The following is a 21,360-nucleotide window of genomic DNA, read 5'->3' as shown; positions in this document are numbered from 1 at the left end:
GAAGATATCCAACGCCTTGTGGCAAACTCCCTCCTCTCTGCCCCCTATTTCCAAACAGGTAGAAGGTAAGTACTTTGTCCCGACTAAGGGGTACGAATACCTTTACTCCCATCCTGCCCAAAATTCCCTGGTGGTTGAGGCAGTTAACCACAGGGAATGCCAGGGGCCCCCCGGAGCTACCCCCAAAAATAAAGACTCTAGGAGACTGGACTTGTTCGGAAGGAAAATTTTATTCCTTGTCTGGCTTATGGTTGAGGCTGGCCAACCACCAGGCCCTCCTTGGCTGCTGTGACTTTAATATGCAGCAAACCGTGACCAAGTGCAAGAATGCCCTCCCGGAAGGTTCCTGTAAAGAATTCCGGGCGATCTTCGATGAGGGCATGGCCGCTGCCAGGGCAGCCCTTCAAGCGGTGTCTGACGCGGCAGACTCCGCCGCCTGCACCATGGCATCCACCATCTACATGCAGCGAGCGGCCTGGCTGCTCCTCTCTGGGTTGCCTTCAGAGACTCAGCAGTTGATTCAGCACCTCCCCTTTGATGTCAAGGCCCTGTTTGCAGAGCAGGCGGACAACAAATTACATGGGCTGAAGGACTCCCGAACCACCCTAAAAACCCTGGGGTTCTACATTCCGGTCCCGGCATGTAAGCGGTTCAAATTGCAACTACCCCAGGGGCAAGGGACAGGACCCCACACACAAAAAGCCCAAGGGCTATAGACTGCGCACGAGCCACCGGCCCCACCCTCTTCACAGTCAGGCTGGACCCCCACTCCAAGCAAGGAGCTAAAAAGTCGTTTCAACGGTATGCCCGAGGGCGACCTACCAGTCTATTCCCTGGATCCAATTTTTCCCAATTGTTGGCAACCACCTTTCCTTTTTCCTCCCAGGGTGGTCAGTGATGACTTAGGACCGCTGGGTCCTCAGTACGGTGGCGCACAGCTACACCCTCCAATTTATTTCCACAACCCCCCTTCCATCTTCAGGCACCCTTCTCATGAGAGTCTTCTCGAGCAGGCGGTTCAGGGGCTCTTACAGCTGGGGGCAGTGGAGGAGCAAGGGTTTCTGTTTCCAGTATTTTCTGATCCCAAAGGCCAAGGGTGGGCTGCGTCCCATCCTGGACCTGCGATACTTCAACAGATACCTAAAGAAGCTAAAGTTTCGCATGGTCTCCCTGGCCACCATTATCCTCTCCCTTGATCCAGGAGACCGGTATGCCGCCCTCGACCTGAAAGATGCATACATTCACATAGTGATCTTCCCAGGACACAGATGCTTTCTCCGTTTTATGGTTGGTTCGGCCCACTACTAGATTGTTGTCCTTCCGTTTGGCCTGGCTACAGCACCAAAGGTGTTTACCAAGTGCATGGCAGTAGTCGCAGCCTATCTCCGGTGTCAGGGTATCCAGATTTACCTGTACCTCGACGACTGCTTGGTCAAAGGCAACTCCAAGCCTCAGGTCCAACGCAACATCACTGTACTATAAGCCATGTGCCACTCCTTGGGACTCTACTGGTCAACCACAAACAGTCCACATTAGTTCAAGTTCAAAGGATAGACTTCATATAGGGGCTATGCATAAAATATAAATGAGACATATAAAACCAGTGCAAGAAGAATACCATTAATTTGCGGAAGCATCCTAAATCTATTGAGGCTTCCACAGTGCCCCACAACACTTCCTCTATACATGTTCTCTTATGCTAGGGAAGAAGCTAGGAAGCCTGCTACCTGCATACAGGAAGCATTTTCAGTGGTCAATGGCAGGAGACAGATCTCCTGCTAGCTGCAGCCACAACTAGAACAGCAGCCTCTAGTAACCAGTGGTGAGAATTGTAGTTAATATTATTTCCATCCCACTTGTGTTGGGACAAAGGTAAAAATTTAGTGTCATGCCCATAGGCTACTGGAAAGTGTGCTAATGACTGGATATAGCAAGCAGCTCAGTAATGCTTGGAGTCTCCAGGAAGTAAGATGGTCAGTGTAGTAGTAAGAGGCAACAAAGAATTTAAACTTTTTTTTTCTAAAGACCAAACTTGGTAATTTTACCTCCCCTGGTGATCAGTTAAAGTTAATCAGTGCAAAAGATTCCATCTGCTCTTTTAATTTTGAAGTCCCACCAGACCCTGTCTCTTTTTCTTAAATTTTTTTATATTTAAAGCACCATTTAAATGGTCTGGCATATTCCAAATTTGATGAATGGTGCAGGTACACCTCTGTCTTAGAAAACCCAAGATTTGAATTTGAAAAATGCACACTCTGCTCTGTTTCCGTATGTATTTCGTATATGTTTGCATACTCAAAACATCTGCCCATTTAAGCACTTTCTTATTGATAGGTAAGGCTATCTTCAAAGGAGGCAGTTCATAAAGATGATGGAGTTTTTAAGGCTCCTGCACCACCTCCCAAAGTGATAAAAACTGTGACAATACCTACTCAGCCCTATCAAGAGATAGTAACTGCATTGAAATGTAGGAAAGAAGACAAAGAAGTAAGTATTTTCAAGACATTTTTAAGGTAATTATTGGTATTTCTAATATATACTGAAGGAATAGTGTCAAAGTGAGGCTTTAGCTTTCACCGTTAAAGTTAATGGTTTTATGTCTGATTAGGTTTCGTTTAAAGATAACATTAAATGTGTTAGATTTATAATCTATCCCAACAGCAATTTGTGTTCAAAATATATTTGTATCTTCCAGTTATACACTGTCGTTCAGCATGTAAAGCACTTCAATGATGTAGTGGAATTTGGTGAAAATCAAGAGTTCACAGATGATATTGAGTACTTGCTAAGCGGACTGAAGAGCAATCAGCCTCTAAACACACGTTGCCTTAGGTGAGAGATATTAACATAAAATATCTTGTATATATTTATTGTATTCAAAGGAAAAAAGTGAGTTAAATATATTTCTATTAAATATGTGATCTGACTTTAAAATGTTGTTAGTAGTTACCTGGAGTTTCTGCTGTCTGGAACAAAAAAAAATACATCTGAAAATATTGGAGACGACATTTACAGAATATCATAAGTGTGAATGTATAATGTGGGGAAGGATAAAAGAGGATTTTGTGCAGTAAAATTACATCCCCAAATTTACTATTGTACTGCTTAAAGACAAAGATTACACTAACTTTTCTTTGTTTGGATATGATTATAAGCGAGGAAGCATCTATCCACTGTTCTTTAATAGAAAATACATTTTTTAAATAATTAATAATATATATGTGGAAAGAATCCCCAGACACTTACTGACAGTGATAATATAACATCATGCTGAGGTTTCCTACATTCTGCCAACAGTCTGTTCTTTATTTCCTATTGCGAATGCCATAGCCCACACTGGTGCTCACTGCAACTTTTGCAGGCCTGGGGTTAACTAGCAATCCTTGTTAGAATTCTAAAGATGTAAAACATGAACATTAGATTATAGTCAGTCTTTCGTTAAATTTTGCTCATCTCTACATTTGCATCTTGCATTGTACAATTAAATCCTGTTCTTAACAAAAATGGAATTAGATGTATAAATTCTCATGTTGAAAATATTTATTCATGATCACTGTTTGTTTTCTACAGTTTGTGAACCTAAAAATACCAAGGAGAATAGTTCTATAGCGATATAAAAATCCCTTTTATCTTCCATACTGGTATAATTCTTTGTGTACAATAATTGCAGTTTTGCCAAAGCTGTAGAAGAAAACCTTGAACTGTAGATTTAGATGACAGTGAAATTTTATTTGGCATCCTGAGATATATCAAAAACAGCTGTAGAACTTTAAAAAGCAGTTATTAAATCAATAGTTTCCTCCAGGTAACTCAACAAATTGCAGTAATATTGTTTGAGTTAACATAACTTGCAGAAATCTCAGTCCTCCTGTTTGAGTTATTTATATATGCAATTATGTAAATAAACAATATAACTAAGAATTTTAGCATTAAGTTATTCACATTAGGGATGCAAAATGTTAACCAGTTAACCAGTAAGCATTAGTCTTACCGGTTAACCCGCCTTAACTGTTAACCCCTTGGCCAGCCAGCCGACCCCAGCAGTCCTGCGCCAGCCGGAGCGGGCCCGGCCTTAGCCGCTTAATCAGATAACTGTTTAAATACTTTTAAATCATTTAAATGGTTAACTTTTTAAACTGTATTTACACCCCTAATTCACATTCAATACACAGAGTCTCTGTAAACTTTCAAAATTCTTTTAAATCTTGTTCTTTACTTCTAAAGTTCTATAGGGTCTAACTTGTACTCATTGGAGGAAAGTTCAGTCAACGAATTGCAAGGTGTGTGTTTTCCAAAGACAATGATATATAGGGGTAAGGATAGCAGTAGACTTAGGGGAATTAGAAGCCTTGTTGCCAAGCTGAACCTCTTTGAATGCTGTTGCTGTTATTGGAGACTGTAAAAGAGCTAAACATGACGTTCTCATATGATTTTTAAAGGTTGCTTTGGTTTCATAAAGGATTTTTTTATTTCCCTTGCACCTTTTGGAGATATGTAAGCTTTTAATTTTTAATTATAAAGGTAAGGAAATATAGCCTCCTTAAAACAAAATTGAGTATAGTGCTAAGAAACTTCACAAATTTTAAAGGAACACTTTTGTAAAACCTATATGGTAGGCTGTGCTGGGTACACCTGAAAATTCAGACAGTCGTAACTAGAGCTATGAAAAGCACACTTTTTAAAAAACAATTATTGTATGTGAGGGAAGAGAAGGAACAAAAACACCCCCAAATCCATGACTACACATTCTAAGCAGGCATTTTGAATATTGACGCGAGAGGGGAGGATCTGAAGTAAAAGAGAGGTGTGTGTACCTGATGGTTTGGGGGGCAGAGCCTTCTTTTTCCTCTGGTTCAAAAGTGATTTCTTGGGTTATTCCAAACTTTCCCCACCAAAATACAATCTTCCTCCTGGCCATAGATTAGCTATGTGAAACTTCAGGATAAACTGATATTTCACAATATTGCATGGGAAGGAGGGATTACAAATAGTTAGGCATATAATAGAAACAGTTTTTAACTTTAACCAGGGTGTCAGTTCACAATACACTTTTCTTGATCTTCTTCACCAAGTTGGTGTCTTACTAGTGAAGGTTTTTCTTCCAACTAAAAGTTGTTCCTAAAACACTTGATGTTACCCATTTGCAACCCTATTGTAGCTAACATTAAAAGAAGAAACCAGACAGCCCAATATGAGTAAGCAACCCTAAAATAGAATGCTGCATATCTTCACCATTTGAGATTGGCGGTAAACCTTACAAGAATATATATAACAAGCCTTTTTATCAGCCCACAAACAGTTGGATTTTCTGATGTACACATGTTAATGTTCGTTAGACTTGTTTGCTTAACTAGCCTTTTTTTTAAAATAAATGTAGTGACTTTCAAACACATTAATGCCAGCCTGTTTTTTCCAGTGTTATTAGCTTGGCGACAAAGTGCGCCATGCCCAGTTTCCGAATGCACCTGAGAGCACATGGAATGGTAGCCATGGTCTTCAAAACACTGGATGACTCCCAACACCACCAGGTATTCAAATTTCATGTATCCTATGTAATTAGTTAGTTTCAAATCACATTGGGATTGATGTACATAAATGAATGGAGATGGTAGAAATATAGAAATGTATTTATTAGGTTTTTAGTATAGATTTATTGCATTTGTTTAGCATTTTTCTGGAAATATTGGCCCAACTTTAGAAGTCTACACAGAAACATAACATGGGAAATTCAAGAGAGTGCATGTGTTCTCTTGCATGCAATCAAAAGTAGCAGAAACTCTTGATTTCTCTCTCTCTCTCCCCCCCTCCCCCCAATCCTTCCCCACACACTTCCCCCCCAATCCTTCCCTACACACTTTTTTTTGAGGCTTGATAAAGCTTGTTTAAAACTCATAGTCTTAAAAACTTTGGTGCTGAGTTTAGGTTTATGATTTCAAATCTTTATCCATTTTAAGTATCATACTACCTTTATTCATTACATTTAGTTTAAAAGTAGTACTTAGAAAAGTTAACACTAATATTCCATTTTTCTTCCCAATTTCATTCTAGTAAAAATCAAGAATAATCCAGATATTTATCTCCAAACTTACTCGTCAGGGTAAAATAGCGTGAATGTAGATACTCTCCTTTTTTCCTTTGTAGTTGTCTACAGTGTGTGCATGCTATGCTAGTGTTCTTAAGCAGTGCTGTAAGTTGTAGAGTGGCACAGCATTAACTAGTAATGAAAGATCTTCTTGAAAGAATTCAGCTACCCTAACCAGTGAGATGAAACTGAAGCTATACGAGTTTTCCTATTTCCCCCAAACCTCACAAGTTGGGTTCAGCTTCAGTGGAAACCATTTCTAAGGCCTGGTCCACACTACCCCCCCACTTCGGACTAAGGTACGCAAATTCTGCTACGTTAATAACGTAGCTGAATTCGAAGTACCTTAGTCCGAACTTACCGCGGGTCCAGACGCGGCAGAAAGACTCCCCCGTCGATGCCGCGTACTCCTCTCGCTGAGCTGGAGTACCGGCGTCGACGGCGAGCACTTCTGGGATCGCTTTATCGCGTCTAGACAAGACGCGATAAATCGATCCCAGAACATCGATTGCCTGCCGTGGGACCTGGAGGTAAGTGTAGACGTACCCTGAGACTTGTAGCTGCCATTCTTTTTTTCCCCAAGATGTTTGTGGAGAATGCTATGAGGAGGGATTGTTACAGAAGCTGATTTTGGAAACATCCATTTGATCCTTTGTGTAGTTAATAAATCTTGTCCAACCAGCTGTTTCTTTGACCTCTATTGTATGTTGACTTGACAAAATACATGCGAGAACAATGTTGAATTTGCTGTCTTCCCACAAGCAATCAAATAGTGGTCATGAGTGGCATGGAAATGCTAATAAGTACATTTTAAAATTAAATAAGATCTCATTCCTTTGTAGTCATGAAACTGAGGGTAGCCAAACACAGGCCATTTCTGTGTGACAGAAAAGTTGTTGAGGGAGTAACTTTGCGCTCATTGTTTTGGCTAATGCATGGTACGCATGTGCAATAACCTCTTCTACTATGTTGTCTTTAACCATTGCCATCACTACTTTATTTTTAGATGAACTAAAACACCAGTTTCAAAAAAGTACTTGCAATATATGATTGCAGCAAAAAACCACAAAACATTTAAATTGTTACTTTTTTCCAGAAATATATTTGACCCAGTAAACATCCACTTTCAATATGTTGAAAAGAAAGTTAGGTATTCATATAATGTCTTTTAAATGTATTTTAGATATAGGAACTAAGACATTCTGAACAGCTAATTTTATGTCTTTGTCAATAATTGTGTGATATTCTGTAACTGGAGATACATATTTATGCATTACATAAAATAATCCCGCTGCATATTTCCTCACTGCTGTTGCATTTAACATCTGTGTTTCACTAACATTTTTAATTTTGTTCAAATTATTAGAAATAGATTTTGCCCTCAAGTCTCAACAAGAGCAACACCAAATTCAAGCCCATCCAAAAGGAAATGGGGAAACAGTTACTTCAAAATAGAAAAATGGACTCCTACCATATGGCATTGTGTCCATTTCATGACATAGTTAGTGCTAACCTCACTTAGATTTAGAAAGGTTTTGAAAAAAGAAACTTGATATATATGCACATTTTTGTAACTGTTTATAGTTTGGGAAAGAGAAAAGGCTTTGCCCCAAATGACAACATAATTGGAAATAAATGTTGATGATCAATTATTACTTCCACTGCAACTATACTCTATAATGGATTTGAGAAAATAAGATTGTTAGTTTACCTTATGAGGATATGAAATAGTAGTTGCGATGAATAAATTATTTTGTGCCCAGTAGGCACAATAAAATTACCAGTTATCTCAGAGTTATTCCCAAATACAAATTGTCATCTTTGAAAAATACTTGTTCCACCTAATTAGTAATCAAGAAACTGCAGTTTAAATACCAGCTTAACTATCTTTTTCAGAATATGCTGTGAATGCTTCAGAATAGTAGATTATTAATTTTTTAAATAAAAAATGTTTTCATGAAAATTGTCAGTAGTTACACACAAAAACGTGTGTCTAATGTCTTGAACATGTGAATAATTCAGAAATATAGAATAAATTGAAATATAATGCTGAACCTTTGAAAATTACCATCTGTTCCCACAAGCTGGAATATAAATAGAATGAGAACGAGGAGACAAAGATCAAAATTCTTCTGAGTGGGAGTAATTGGCCTGCAGTTTTTGGTGTGTATGTAACAAGAGTTGAAGGTGGGTTTTTTTTGGGGGGGGGGGTTGTTTTTGTTTTTTTCCTAAACCCTATTAGAGGCATAAATTGCAATTCCATAGTCAAAGTTGCCTTCAGACTTCTGTCATAATCCCTATTTTTTACCCTTCTCTTTTTTTCCCCCTCCCGTCTCCAATGTTTGTTTGGAGGAATCATTTCTCTGAAAATCTGCATTGTTAAAATAGATTGTCTAGAGAATATTTTCTGGGAAAACGTCATAGCCCTAACATTCAAATCTTTATATTGTGATGAATCCAAAATTAGGATTTTATAAAATCTTGCATCACTGACCCTCTCACCCTATTCCTCAGCATCTCTTCTCATCATAGGCTTGTGTTCAGAACTCCTAAACTGACACGTGTAGATTTGCGTGCGCGCGCACACAGTAGTTTTCTGGTGTTGAGCTAAACCTTTTAAGCAAATATTCAAAATGAACCAAATCCCTGTCAGGCAGACTAGTGTATAAAAATGTGTACACATGACATGACCAAGCTGCTTAAATGAGCTAGGGATTTATAATCTTTCTGAGGTATAAAATAACTCTCCTTTACTTGCTCATAGCCTCTTAAGGAGGGTCCTGCTGTCCTAGGGCTCCCTGGCACCCAGGTTATCTTTCTGCTTATTTCCCACCTGGCCCATGTCATCTCACCTACCTCTCTGCTTCCCCACATAGCTCCCAGCTTCTCTGCTTGTCTACTTCACTGAAGCCTTTGGGAGGCTTATCAGCTCCCTTAGCAGATTCATTGGCTTAAATAGGTTTTCTATGTGGACATGCACAGAAACCTTGAGCTCTTCCATTGCCCCTACCGTCTTTATCCCCCTCCCTCAAACTCTACCTCTGTGCTACTCATTGATACCCCCCAACATAACCACTCCAACACAGTCTAAACCATCTCTCTCTCTCCCTCCCCCACCCTCCAGGCTGTGTCCCTTGTTGTGGTCCAGTTTAAACATTTAAAACTGGACTTGGGGGCTGTGTGGAAATGGCAGGAAATAGGGGTTGGCGAATGGAGGGAGGGAACTGGTGCAGTATGAATGCAGAACAAGCTGAATAGCGGGAGTACACTGGAGGGGATGGGCAGCAAAGGCCTGGGGGGTTAGCAAGAAGGCTTTTGAAGTTAGGGGTGACTGTCCTCACAGAGATCTTAGCATGTCTCTAGAGCAGTTGCCTTTAGGTTGTGGTATAAAGGCAGTCACCCTGTTGATCTTTTGAGGTCTGCATACGAACAGCCAAGCCTTTAATTTGAAGAAGTGCCCATTCCTCTCTATTTCTGTTCCATCTGACCAGCCCACTGTTGATCAGTTCCTTTCCCTTCAGATATCAACAGGGTCAGCACCTTCTTTGAGGGTTTCTGGAAGGTGTCTGCCCAGCAGAGCTCTTAGCTCCATGAAAGTTCTGCTTACTGCTTGGAGGTCCACTGGAATGGTGGACAACTAATTACAAACTCAAGAAAAGTGCTGACTTTGCATGATGAGGAGCAGGTGGGGTTGGTAACCAATAGACTGACCCGTTTCATGTTTACTCTCTGCCTACCCTCCCACCTCTGGCACCCTGGCCCAGATCCATAACAATATTTAGGTTTCCAACTTCCATGGATTTCAGTGGAAGTTAGGAAACTAAATATCTTTGTGCATCTGAGCCCTGTGACCTCCTTCTGCTTTTTTGAATCCCCTTGTGGATTTGCTGTTGCATCCTTGAGGAAGGGTGGGGTGGCGTCCCTCTCTTTTTATCAAGGAGGGGCCACTGTTCACCCCCCCAATTCTCCAGAGGATGAAAACATTAGGGGGAAGACCTCGGCTCTTTGCTCACTTAGTGGAGGATGGATTCTTGCCTAGCTTCTTGGGGCAAGACTGGGGAAGCCTTACCTCAATGGGTACAGTTTTCCTGGGTTTGGGGAATCCCCACGTCAGACTTCACTAAGAATTTGAGGCTCTGTGCTAGGAATCCCTAACCAAGTTTAGACACTGATTCCCTGCTCACTGGGTTGGTAATCATATGACCCTGCCCTCATCCCTGCAGCCTCTTCCACCTTCATTTCTATCTTCTCTCTCTCGTCTTCCTCCTAGCTAACCAGAATTTCACTCCCTGCCAAACAGTATCCCCAGCACCCCTGCTGCTCCCCTTCTCTCCTGTCCCTTCCATAATTTCCTTCTGCATTGCCACCTCCTCATGAAGTTTCCGCCTGCTATCCCCTGCTTTTCTCTCTGCAACACTGACTGCTTTGGGGTAAATTTCAAATGCTTTGCGTCTCTAGCAGGATTTTGTAAAATGAATTAAGTGATTTGTGCTTTGCCTACATTGGCCAGGAAAACTGTTAGTATCTTGCTAGAAAGAACAGTGTTCAGACACAGTTATAGTTACTAGCTTCAGTGCTGGCATAGGCAAAGTCTGACAAATTTCTCTCCCAAATCACCAACTTTGTTTAAAAAATCTTCATGTTTAAGTGCTGTACATACTTCATCTAGCACAAGTGCTGCTACAATTTTATATTTGTCTTTTTGTTTTCAAGAATCTGTCACTTTGTACAGCAGCTCTTATGTACATCCTGAGTAGAGATCGTTTGAACATGGATCTAGACAGAGCTAGTCTAGATCTGATGATTCGGCTTTTGGAGCTAGAGCAAGACGCTTCTTCTGCCAAGCTGCTAAATGAAAAAGACATGAACAAAATTAAGGAAAAAATACGGAGGCTCTGTGAAACTGTCCACAACAAACATCTTGATCTTGAAAACATCACGGTGAGTCTCATGATTGTGTTTGAAGGATCTGTTTTAAAACTAATCTAAAGTGAAATGCTTGGTAAAATGAAATTTATTAGCAGCAGCTATCTTTCAATTCTAGTTATTGTAGCAGCAGCTGTCTTTCAATTCTAGTTATAACTATTTACCTTGTGCCTTGTGATGCTCTATTAGAGGGCCAAGAGTAGTCTGAAACTTCATCTATTTTCTTTGTAGAATATCTTATATGCAATATGTACTTTTTCATCTTTAAATTTCCAAATTCTCTTCTAGAACAAGGCTACTCTAATTCTATACAATAAGCTACAATAGTTCTGCAGTTCACCAAATTATAGTCCTATTGTAGCTAGTAACAGGTTTGTAATTATTTAAGAGATAAACATGAGCGTATAAAGTTTTGATAGCAGTATTTGGTTCTAGTGTCCGAGTTTTGATCTACTATATACGTTTAATATGTCATGCATCAAAATTAGGTAAAAATAACAGTAATGGTTGGTCTGTAGACGGGGTAAAATTCACCGTTAAAGCTGAAATTATTCTCAGGTGTGTTGCATCAACAAGTACACCTCTACCTCGATATAACGCTGTCCTCTGGAGCCAAAAAATCTTACCGCATTACAGGTGAAACCGTGTTATATTGAACTTGCTTTGATCCACCAGAGTGCGCAGCCCCTTCCCCCCCCGAGCACTGCTTTACCACGTTATGTCCAAATTCGTGTTACATCGGGTCACGTTATATCGAGGCAGCGGTGTGGTTGGATAATTGTGCAATACCCAAGTGTAATGTGATGAGGTAAAGATTTTGACTCTTCTAAATATCCTTGCTTTTCTTGCTCTTTTAAAGTTCTTACATAAGATCTATCATCCCAGATCGGACCAGCAGTCCAATTATTCCAAAATCTTGCTTCCAACAGTGGCCAGTACCAGATTATTCAGGTGCTTTCCTTTTTTATACAGTGGTGGTGGAAAGCCCAAAAAGATGCTGAAAAAAGAGGAGGGGGAAATTCTTTTGCTGTTTGCGTACTGTTCAAATGCCAGTTTTGTCAATGGATTGTTTGACTAAACTTTAACCAACCCTTTTGTACTTCTAATACACATTTCTAACACTCTGAAATGGAATGTATATATACTGTTTTGATTTGATGTAAAAATACATGAACAATTTATATATCCAATTTGGTAGCCACAGTATAAACTGCAGTGTATTTATAAATTGTGTACACACAAATAGCACTTTACTTCAGTTGTAAGATCCTCTAAAAGCCTAACAAACTTTTTTTTTTAAGTGTAAAGAAGGGCTGTCGACTAATCACAATTAACTCAAGTGATTAACTCAAAAAATTAATCATGGTTAAAAAAATTAATCCCGATTAATCAGTTTTAATCGCCCTGTCAAGCAATAGAATATTGAGTGAAATTTATTAAATATTTTTGGATGTTTTTCCACATTTTCAAATATATTGATTTCAGTTACAACACAGAATGCAAAGTGTACAGTGCTCACTTTATATTACTTTTGATTAAATATCTACACTGTAAAAATGACAAACAAAAAAGTGTTTTTCAATTCAACTCGCACAAGATCTTTATGGTGAAAGTGCAACTTACAAATGTAATTTTTTTTTTTAATGTAACTGCCCTCTAAAATAAAACAATGTAAAACTTTAGAGCCCAAAAGTCCACTCAGTCCTACTTCTTGTTAAGCCAATCGTGAAGACAAACAAGTTTGTTTACATTTATGGGACATAATGCTGCCTGCTTATTATTTACAATGTCACCTGAAAGTGAGAACAGGCGTTGGTATGGCACTTCAGTAGCCATCATTACAAGGTACTTGCATACCAGATATGCTAAACATTCTTGTGTCCCTTCATGCTTCAGCCATCGTTCCAGAGGTTATGCTTCCATGTGGATGACGCTCATTAAAAAAATAATGCATTAATTAAATTTGTGACTGAACTTGGGGGGAGAATTGTATGTCTCCTGCTCTTTTATCCACGTTCTGCAATATATTTCATGTGATAGCAGTCTCAGATGATGGCCCAGCACAAGTTGTTTGTTTTGAGAACACTTTCACTGCAGATTTGACAAAACTCAAAGAAGGTACGAATGTGAGATTTCTAAAGATAGCTGTGGCACTCAACCCAACGTTTAAGAATCTGAAGTGCCTTCCAGAATCTGAGAGGGAATACGTGTGGAGCATGCTTTCAGAAGGCTTAAAAGAGGAACACTCCAATGTGGAAACTACAGAACCCTTACTACCAACAAAGAATATCAATCTTCTGCTGGTGGCATCTGACTCAGATGATGGAAATGAACATGCGTCGGTACGCACTGCTTTGGATCGTTATCTAGCAGAACCTGTTATCAGAATGGACACATGTCTTCTGGAATGGTGGTTGACGCATGAAGGGACATATGAATCTTCAGGGCATTTGGCACATAAATATCTTGTGACGTTGGCTGCAACAGTGCCATGGGAATGCCTGTTCTCACTTTCAGGTGACGTTGTGAACAAGAAGCAGGCAGTATTATCTCCTGCAAATGTAAACGAATTGTTTGTCTGAGCGATTGGCTGAACAAGAAGTAGGACTGAGTGGAGTTGTAGGCTCTGAAGTTTTACTTTGTTTTATTTTTGAATGCAGGTTTTTTTAACATAATTCTGCATTTGTAAGTTCAACTTTCATGATTAAGAGATTGCACTATAGTATTTGCAAAATACTATTTCTTTTGTTTTTTACAGTGCAAATATTTGTAATAAAAATAAATATAAACTGGGCACTGTACCGTTAGTATTTTGTGTTGTAATTGAAATCAAGATATTTGAAAATGTAGAAAACATCCAAAAATACTTAAATAAATGATATTCTGTTATTGTTTAACACTGTGATTAATCGTGATTAATTTTTTTTTTAATCGCTTGACAGCCCTAGTTTAAAGCTGCTGGGATGAGACTTCTCTTGTTAGTTTCATCTTAGCACGAATAATAATAGATAGGTTAAAGCAGCAAAGAGTCCTGTGGCACCTTATAGACTAACAGATGTATACGAGCTTGAGCTTTTGTGGGTGAATACCCACTTCTTCGGTTGCATCTATTAGTCTATAAGGTGCCACAGAACTCTTTGCTGCTTTTACAGATCCAGACTAACACGGCTACCCCTCTGATAATAGGTTATAAGCCTTTCAAAATTTTATGTTTAAAAGAAATGTGAACACACTGAGTAGGACCTTGGACTAGCTGGACCACTGGTCTGATCTGGAACAGTACAACTGATACTGTGGTATGTTACCACTAGATGGTATGACTAATATAACCTGTATTTCAGTGTAACAAATGTTACTATAAGCTTTAGTTTTTTCTCAGTGTTACATTGTTTAATGCTTTTTAGGTTTTCTGTTTTTGAATTTTACCACAATTTTTATCAGTCTGATATTTTTTTATTAAATCAGTTTTCATCAAAAATCTGTGGATTGAAGTTGTTAGAGGCGTTATCTCTAGACATAGTGTCTTCAGCTGTTAGCAGTAATCTCCAAGTTACATTACAGTAATCTCCATTTTACACCAGGTTAAAAGAAAACATGCCTTGCTTGAGGTGGCTTTTCCATTTATATGGTTTTTTTTTTTTTTTGGTAATTTTGTCATTCTTCCACTCAGTTTTCTCAAACTTTCAATTATGGAACAAATTGTGAAATTGGCATTAGAAGACAGTATTCTATATCGGTGAAAGGAGTAAAATTGTTTTAAGGAAAATAATCTGACCATATGGCTGCTAGCTACAGCTAAGGGGTTTATGATGACATAATGCAATATGGTTGGCATTTCAGTTTTAGGTTGATTAGTATTTCATAGGCTTTTATAGCACCTGGTTGTGGACCTAAGAATTTTCTGGTCTTCAGATGTCCTGAGGCTGAATTGGAGGTCAATTTTATTAGTTTTAACTTGGCTGTTTAGTTCACAGCTAAACAAACAACCTTAAGATATTGATGCCAAATAAATTGCGTTTCCAGGCAACATCCAGTCCTGAAATGTCCACCTACAAAGTGGTGGCATTCTCAGAGTCCTATTCCATGTCTGTTCTGGCACCAAGAAGACTGACTTGGTTGACATAATTTTTACCGAATATAATGCAAATTCTGACTAGACTATTAATCTCCTGGTTTGCCTTCCCAAATCCTCATTGTAGATATAAGTGGTCTTTAAGTATTCATTGCACAGGCTCAGATATTTAGGAAGTTACCTAAATGTGTAGCCTTTGGGATCAGAGTAAGGGGAGTGTCATTTCCACTCAAGAATTATCAAAATGGATTAGATTTTGCACTGAATATGTGATGCCTTGTTTCAGGTGTCAGTACTTCAATTTAGAACTCATTCTTCTAGGGTGAAGGAAACCTTGTCTCTGGAACACTTCCATCATAGCAATCTGCAGGACTGCTATTTGAAGTTCTGTTCAGAATTTTACACAACATTACTCACTCCATTTGTTTGTGGACTTGGATTGCTTTGGAAGGGCAGTTCTATGTTCTTTGTTTAAATAGAACTCATTAATTCATCTCCCAAAATATTGTGTTGCTAACTAAACTCTCACCACTGAGAGTATATGGAGGCTACATCAAAGATGAAAAGACATTTATTTGCCTGTAACCAGTTCTTTGGGAGGGAGATTCTGCATATTTACTCTAATCTTCTACCTTCCCCTCTTCCTTTAAGAGCGACACTTTAAGAATGTTGGCCTTCAGTGGAAGTGTCTGAGGCCACATAGGATATGTCTGCAGTGTTTTGGAGCTTGTGGGAGCCAAAGTCTCCCAGCTGGGTTGGGCTAGCTGGGCTCACTCTAGTGCTCCAAAATGCTGTGCACAACAATACCCTATGTGGCCCCAGATCCTTCCATTGAAGGGTCCATAGCTGTATCCATCCGTCAGTTCCATAGCTGCATAAACAGTGCTTCAAAGTTGTGGCTCAGGCATGAAGCCTAGAAGTGGGGTGTTCTTCAGTTACCTCTACTGAAAACCTTTCCTCTTTTATCTTCTCTTTTATTTGTTGTATTTATGTAGTGCACATGAAATTACTAGATTTGTTTATGGCCTAGGGTTTGATTTACCTGTATCCTTAGTGTATGATGTAAATATTAGTATTTTGTTGTCCAGTTCTCTGTAGCTTTAAATTATCTGTGCAAGATAGGTTACATATCTTCTGTTTCTGTCCATGGTTGCTGCACTGGCATTAGCCTCACTAAGGCAATCATCAAAATAAAATCTAAAATGGTTCAGCTCATGGATGCACATGTTTTGGTTAAGAACATGACAGGGAGTAATTATTTGGTAAATCTAACTTTTTTTTAATCTAAACATTTTATGGTAGGAATGAGGTATAGTGGTAACCCTCAAACTTTTCAATGTTCGCAATATTTCTGGCGTGTCCTAAGTATTCTTTATTCTAAGTATAGATAATATTGTAAATACTGGAGGGTTTTCCCCTAGTGAGACTTTGTTGTCCTGCTAATTTACAAATAAATAAATAAATATTTTTTAATAGTGTAAAGTCAAAACATTTTCAGCAAGAGGAGAAAGCTAACATATCTGGAAGACAGAGAAGAAGTGTTTTCTGTGGCTTTCCTTATTTTCTGCTGCCTGGCTGATTTGGCCATTTCCTTCCTCAGTTTGGTGTTTGATAACAGGAAGTGCAAATGAAAGGAGACAGTTTGACTCTTTTAAAATACTGGCAAAATTGAGAAATATAAAAATGAAAGTGCAAAAGTATTTTTGCTCTTCCCTTGTATTCAATCAAGCTTCTTTTAAACATTTGCCAGTTTGGCTTGCTCCCTCTGGTGGCTGTTCTACACAGAGAAGTTTTGTTCAGTTAGGTAATGGGACGATAAACTCCCAGTGAACTTATGGAGTTCTTTGAGGTAAACACTGAAATGACTTTATTTTGATAGTAGCCATGACTCTTAAGTTCCCCAAAACATAGAAATATAGACTTTGAACTACAGGTCTCACTCTGCACATCTCTAGTCGATTGCTTCCAATAGACTTGTGGTGTGGATGCCATACGGGACAGGAGAGGCGTCTGTAATGTTTGTCAAACTGTTGTTCACTCATGAAATGATTTCTGTAGCTAAACAGTAGTACAATTTCTTGTTAATTCATGGATTCAGAATGATTGCATATTTTAAAGGCCCTAAGGTTATTTTTTTTTAAATATAAGGTATTTTTATATGCTGTGATGCAGTTGTCAATAGCTGTTGGTAATGAAATTACTTTACTAATTCTAGATTCTGACTTTTTCAGACTGGGCATTTGGCAATGGAGACACTACTGTCTCTCACCTCAAAACGAGCAGGGGACTGGTTTAAAGAAGAGCTGCGACTTCTAGGTGGTCTTGATCATATTGTAGATAAAGGTATGTTGAATATGTTTCGTTTCTGATGCATTGAAAAGTATAAATGAATTAGACATAGATTTATGAGGGGAAGATTTTCCCTTAATTTGTCAGCTTTTCTTAATTTCTATTATCATCGTAAGAGGAAAGAAAAAATGTCTATCTTCTACTTAAACTTTCAAAAAGTATTAAAATTCCACATCAGATTGTTGGGAAAAATTAATGCCTCATTAAAGTGTAGCAAGTTGCATTGAAAACAGATTGAATTCTAAATAGATAATGTGTGTGTGTGTTGTTATTTCAGCTGGATAATAGGATACCAGTTGGGCAACTTAGGAGTTTGGGTTTTGAGGAGTTGTCTTACTTATATACCATGTCTGGGTATTAGAATTCTGTTACTTCACAAAGCACCAGCGATACCCCATTCTAGAATACTGTCTCCTATTCCGGACACATTTTCTTTCCGAGACAGTCCAAAGAAAGCTAGCTCTTCAAGAAGACTTGAGTTTGAGCTCCTTTAAGATATTTGTAGGTGCACTTTGCTCAAAGTGTGGTGAAAATATGGGAAGGAAGGCCGGTGTTGAAACAAATATCAATGAGTTGGAGAAGGCTAGCTCTTGAAATTGAGTAAAATAAAGTAAAAAAGCAATGAGGTGGTGCTGAGAATTTTGAGATGCAAACTTGCTAATTCCTTATGTCTGTCTTTGGTTTCACTTCAAAAGGTTTATATTATACATTGTTAGATATCTCTGCTTCTTTAATAGTATAAAATGTGCTGAATAATCTACAGTTCTGTGCCATAGGAGTTTGCTGCAGAATCTCTTGTTGGTCAATAGAAAAATAAACTTGTTTTTTTTTTTTTCTCCTCTTGACAAACCTATTTAAGTGTTTTCCATCTTTTAAATAGTAGTATTCACATCATTATGGTTTGGCAGCTGATGTTTTGTGTTACTTTGGCATACATAAAATGTCTGAGACCATACTAAAAATATTTATTTAAAAATAATTTCTTTAAAAAAAGTTTCTTTAAAAAATTACTGTGATAAATAGAACTTTTTAAAAATAGTAGTTTTGAAATACTAATTCATTTTATGATCATCACACTCCTGTTAATAAAGCAACTTTGTAAAAGTGTGACAAATAGGATTGATGAGGTATTGGGAGAATTGCTGTTACTGTGTGCATTGCTCTTTGTACTTTTACAAGTACAGGTTTCAGAAAGACCTCTTTAATGCTGCTCTCTTTATTACTTAGTCAAAGAATGTGTGGATCACCTAAGCAGTGACGAAAATGAAGAGAAATTGGTTGCTTCGTTATGGGGAGCAGAAAGATGTTTACGGGTCTTAGAAAGTGTAAGTATGAGCAGATATACTATCTTCCTGATGGGATAATTGATTAATTTTTTTCTGCTGCATTATTGCACAGAGTTCCTCTGTTTATGATACCAGAGATGGTTTGTGTGAGACTTGGTCTGCAAAATGAGATGGTGGGGTTCTGTACGACCTAACCGAGATGGGCATTCTGTGGTGTTCTGTAGGGCCAGGTACAAGATAAAATCATAGGAAAATACTGTCACAAAAAAGGTAAAAATGCACATGGAGAATGAGGTTTTTAAGTGGCAATTTCAGTCTTGCCTTCTGACTGATTTTTGTAAATATTGATGAAGAAATATAATGGTGAGTAAAGAAGAGAAATATTGTGTGTTCGCTGTTCCTTCCCTCTTCCAACAAAAGGTTAATCCTAATACTGTTTTTTTTCCTTTTTAGGTAACCGTGCATAACCCAGAGAATCAAAGCTACTTAATAGCATATAAAGACTCTCAGCTCATAGTCTCATCAGCTAAGTAAGTTCTCATAAAATGATATTTCAGGCTTTCTTGTACATGGTATGACAAAAATAAAAACAGGCCATGGTTACGATGTATACTTATTCCCCTAGAATTTCCGAATATTGCTACAACCTGTGGAACTGAAATGGTGGTAGCTAAGTGAATATAGACAAAATACTATCACTTGCCTGGAGCGCTCTCTCTACACTAGTGCTCGCAGTGGTGGGAAATTGAATGTTAAAATAGTTTAGAATAAAACTCTTATGTTGCTACTATTTCTCTTCATAAGAAAAGTAGTAAATATGTTCCAAATTCCTTTCTGTGCCAAGACTTTTTCTGGGAATATGAGGTGTGGACCATTAGGAAGCTCGTGCTGGTTACCTGATTTGCAAGCTGCCTGGGTTCTGATACAAGTGAGAGAAGCTGGCTATGTTCCAAAGGGGACAATATACCAGCTTAGAATTGGCATAGTGGAATTCTGTTCTTCTCTACACTTTGCCATCTGTGGAATTTGGAGGAATTCTCAACTGGCCAGTTGCTACTAGATTGTATCCCTTTCATGCCACTCGGAGGGTGCAAAGGAGATAAAACTGGGCTGAGAATCTGACCCTAACTAGCTAATGGAAGCATACTTTGGTATTAGTATCTCAAGCATGGTTGGCAGGTAAATCAGATATCTTGAGTGAGTACTTTAAAAAAAAAAAAAAAAAAAATCTGCTATGTAGTGTTATATTTAGACCTTTGTGTGTTTGTGATTTAGATCCTGGTTCTCAACTGCATTTTCCCAATTTTATCTGTAACTCCGCTGAAATTCATTAAATTTTATGTTATGCCACATAAAGTTGATCTAAAGTAAAGAATCAAGCTCATAGTCTAGGGTTGTGATGAAGTGTATTGTATCTTGGTGGAAAGTCAGTTGGCATTTATTTCATTATTGTGAAATGGAGGTAATTAACTCTGGCAAGTACAGAATAAAAAATTAATTTTAGAGTACATTTAGATAATATAGAACACATTTTGCATAGACATCACATTTATATAATTTTCTTCATCATGCACATATAATGAAAGATAAAATGCCCTAGTACTGTTAGTTACTTAATTATGTCTTCTCTGCATTTTCCATCTTCAGAGCATTGCAGCATTGTGAGGAATTGATTCAACGATATAACCGTGCTGAAGACAGCATCTGTTTACCATACAGCAAGCCTTTGCCTCACCAGAATGTAACTAACCATGTGGGTAAAGCAGTGGAAGATTGCATGAGGGCCATCATTGGTGTCTTGCTTAACTTAACAAATGATAATGGTAAGTGATCTTTCCAGAGCTTGCACTTGTATATCAAACAGTATAAGGTAGGCCATTCCTATCAACCGTGTTTAGCCTCCTAAGTTCTATAGTAATTTGCTCATGTATGTTGGGTCTTGTCAATACAGTGACCAGTAATTGTCACCAGAAATTGGATGGGGACTGGGAAATAGATTGTTAATAAGAGAAGTGTCTTGGACAAAGGATGCTAATTGGTTTTTAGAAAAGATTTGTTTTATTAATGTTTGCATGATATTAAAAAAATTGTTTACAAATTTAGAAGCTTGACCACTTTTTTTTTTTTTTTTAAACAGAGTGGGGCAGCACAAAAACGGGTGAACAAGATGGTCTGATTGGCACAGCTATGAATTGTGTGCTTCAGGTTCCAAAGTTCCTACCTCAAGAACAGAGATTTGATATTCGGGTGTTGGTAAGATAGCATTCTTTAAACTAAGAGTAGTAAAAAGACCCTTTGTTTCATTAATATAAAGAATGAGTTTGCCCTAGTCTTATGTATATTGAACTGCTTCAGTTTTTCATGATGACAACCCTATTCTAAAGTTTTTACTGAGCTTTTTCTCAAGAAGATGTCACATTGAAGTCAATGGAAGCATTACCTGTGTATGGTCTGAGAAAACACTGTTTAATGACAGGTTTCAGAGTAGCAGCCGTGTTAGTCTGTATCCACAAAAAGAACAGGAGTACTTGTGGCACCTTAGAGACTAACAAATTTATTTGAGCATAAGCTTTCAGATGCATAGAATGAAACACAGAAAAGATATTTATACATACAGAGAACATGAAAAGGTGGGAGTAGCCATA

General features: G+C 38.2%; 1 protein-coding gene across 1 annotated transcript in view; it reads left to right on the top strand.

Moving 5' to 3' along the window:
• WAPL (WAPL cohesin release factor) overlaps positions 1-21,360 on the top strand; it is a 125,409-nt gene that overhangs the window by 96,253 nt on the left and 7,796 nt on the right. The window contains exons 6-14 of the mRNA XM_026650902.2: positions 2,335-2,487; positions 2,696-2,832; positions 5,417-5,528; positions 10,796-11,023; positions 17,312-17,423; positions 18,657-18,754; positions 19,169-19,245; positions 20,363-20,538; positions 20,853-20,968. Of these exons, the coding sequence (XP_026506687.1) occupies positions 2,335-2,487; positions 2,696-2,832; positions 5,417-5,528; positions 10,796-11,023; positions 17,312-17,423; positions 18,657-18,754; positions 19,169-19,245; positions 20,363-20,538; positions 20,853-20,968 (1,209 nt within the window). The remainder of the gene's footprint in view (positions 1-2,334; positions 2,488-2,695; positions 2,833-5,416; positions 5,529-10,795; positions 11,024-17,311; positions 17,424-18,656; positions 18,755-19,168; positions 19,246-20,362; positions 20,539-20,852; positions 20,969-21,360) is intronic.

The sequence above is a fragment of the Terrapene carolina genome, unplaced genomic scaffold (assembly GCF_002925995.2).
Source record: "Terrapene carolina triunguis isolate 2854851 unplaced genomic scaffold, T_m_triunguis-2.0 Scaffold95, whole genome shotgun sequence".
In the NCBI taxonomy this organism is placed as follows: domain Eukaryota; kingdom Metazoa; phylum Chordata; order Testudines; family Emydidae; genus Terrapene; species Terrapene triunguis.
This window is presented reverse-complemented; position numbering and strand designations above follow the sequence as displayed.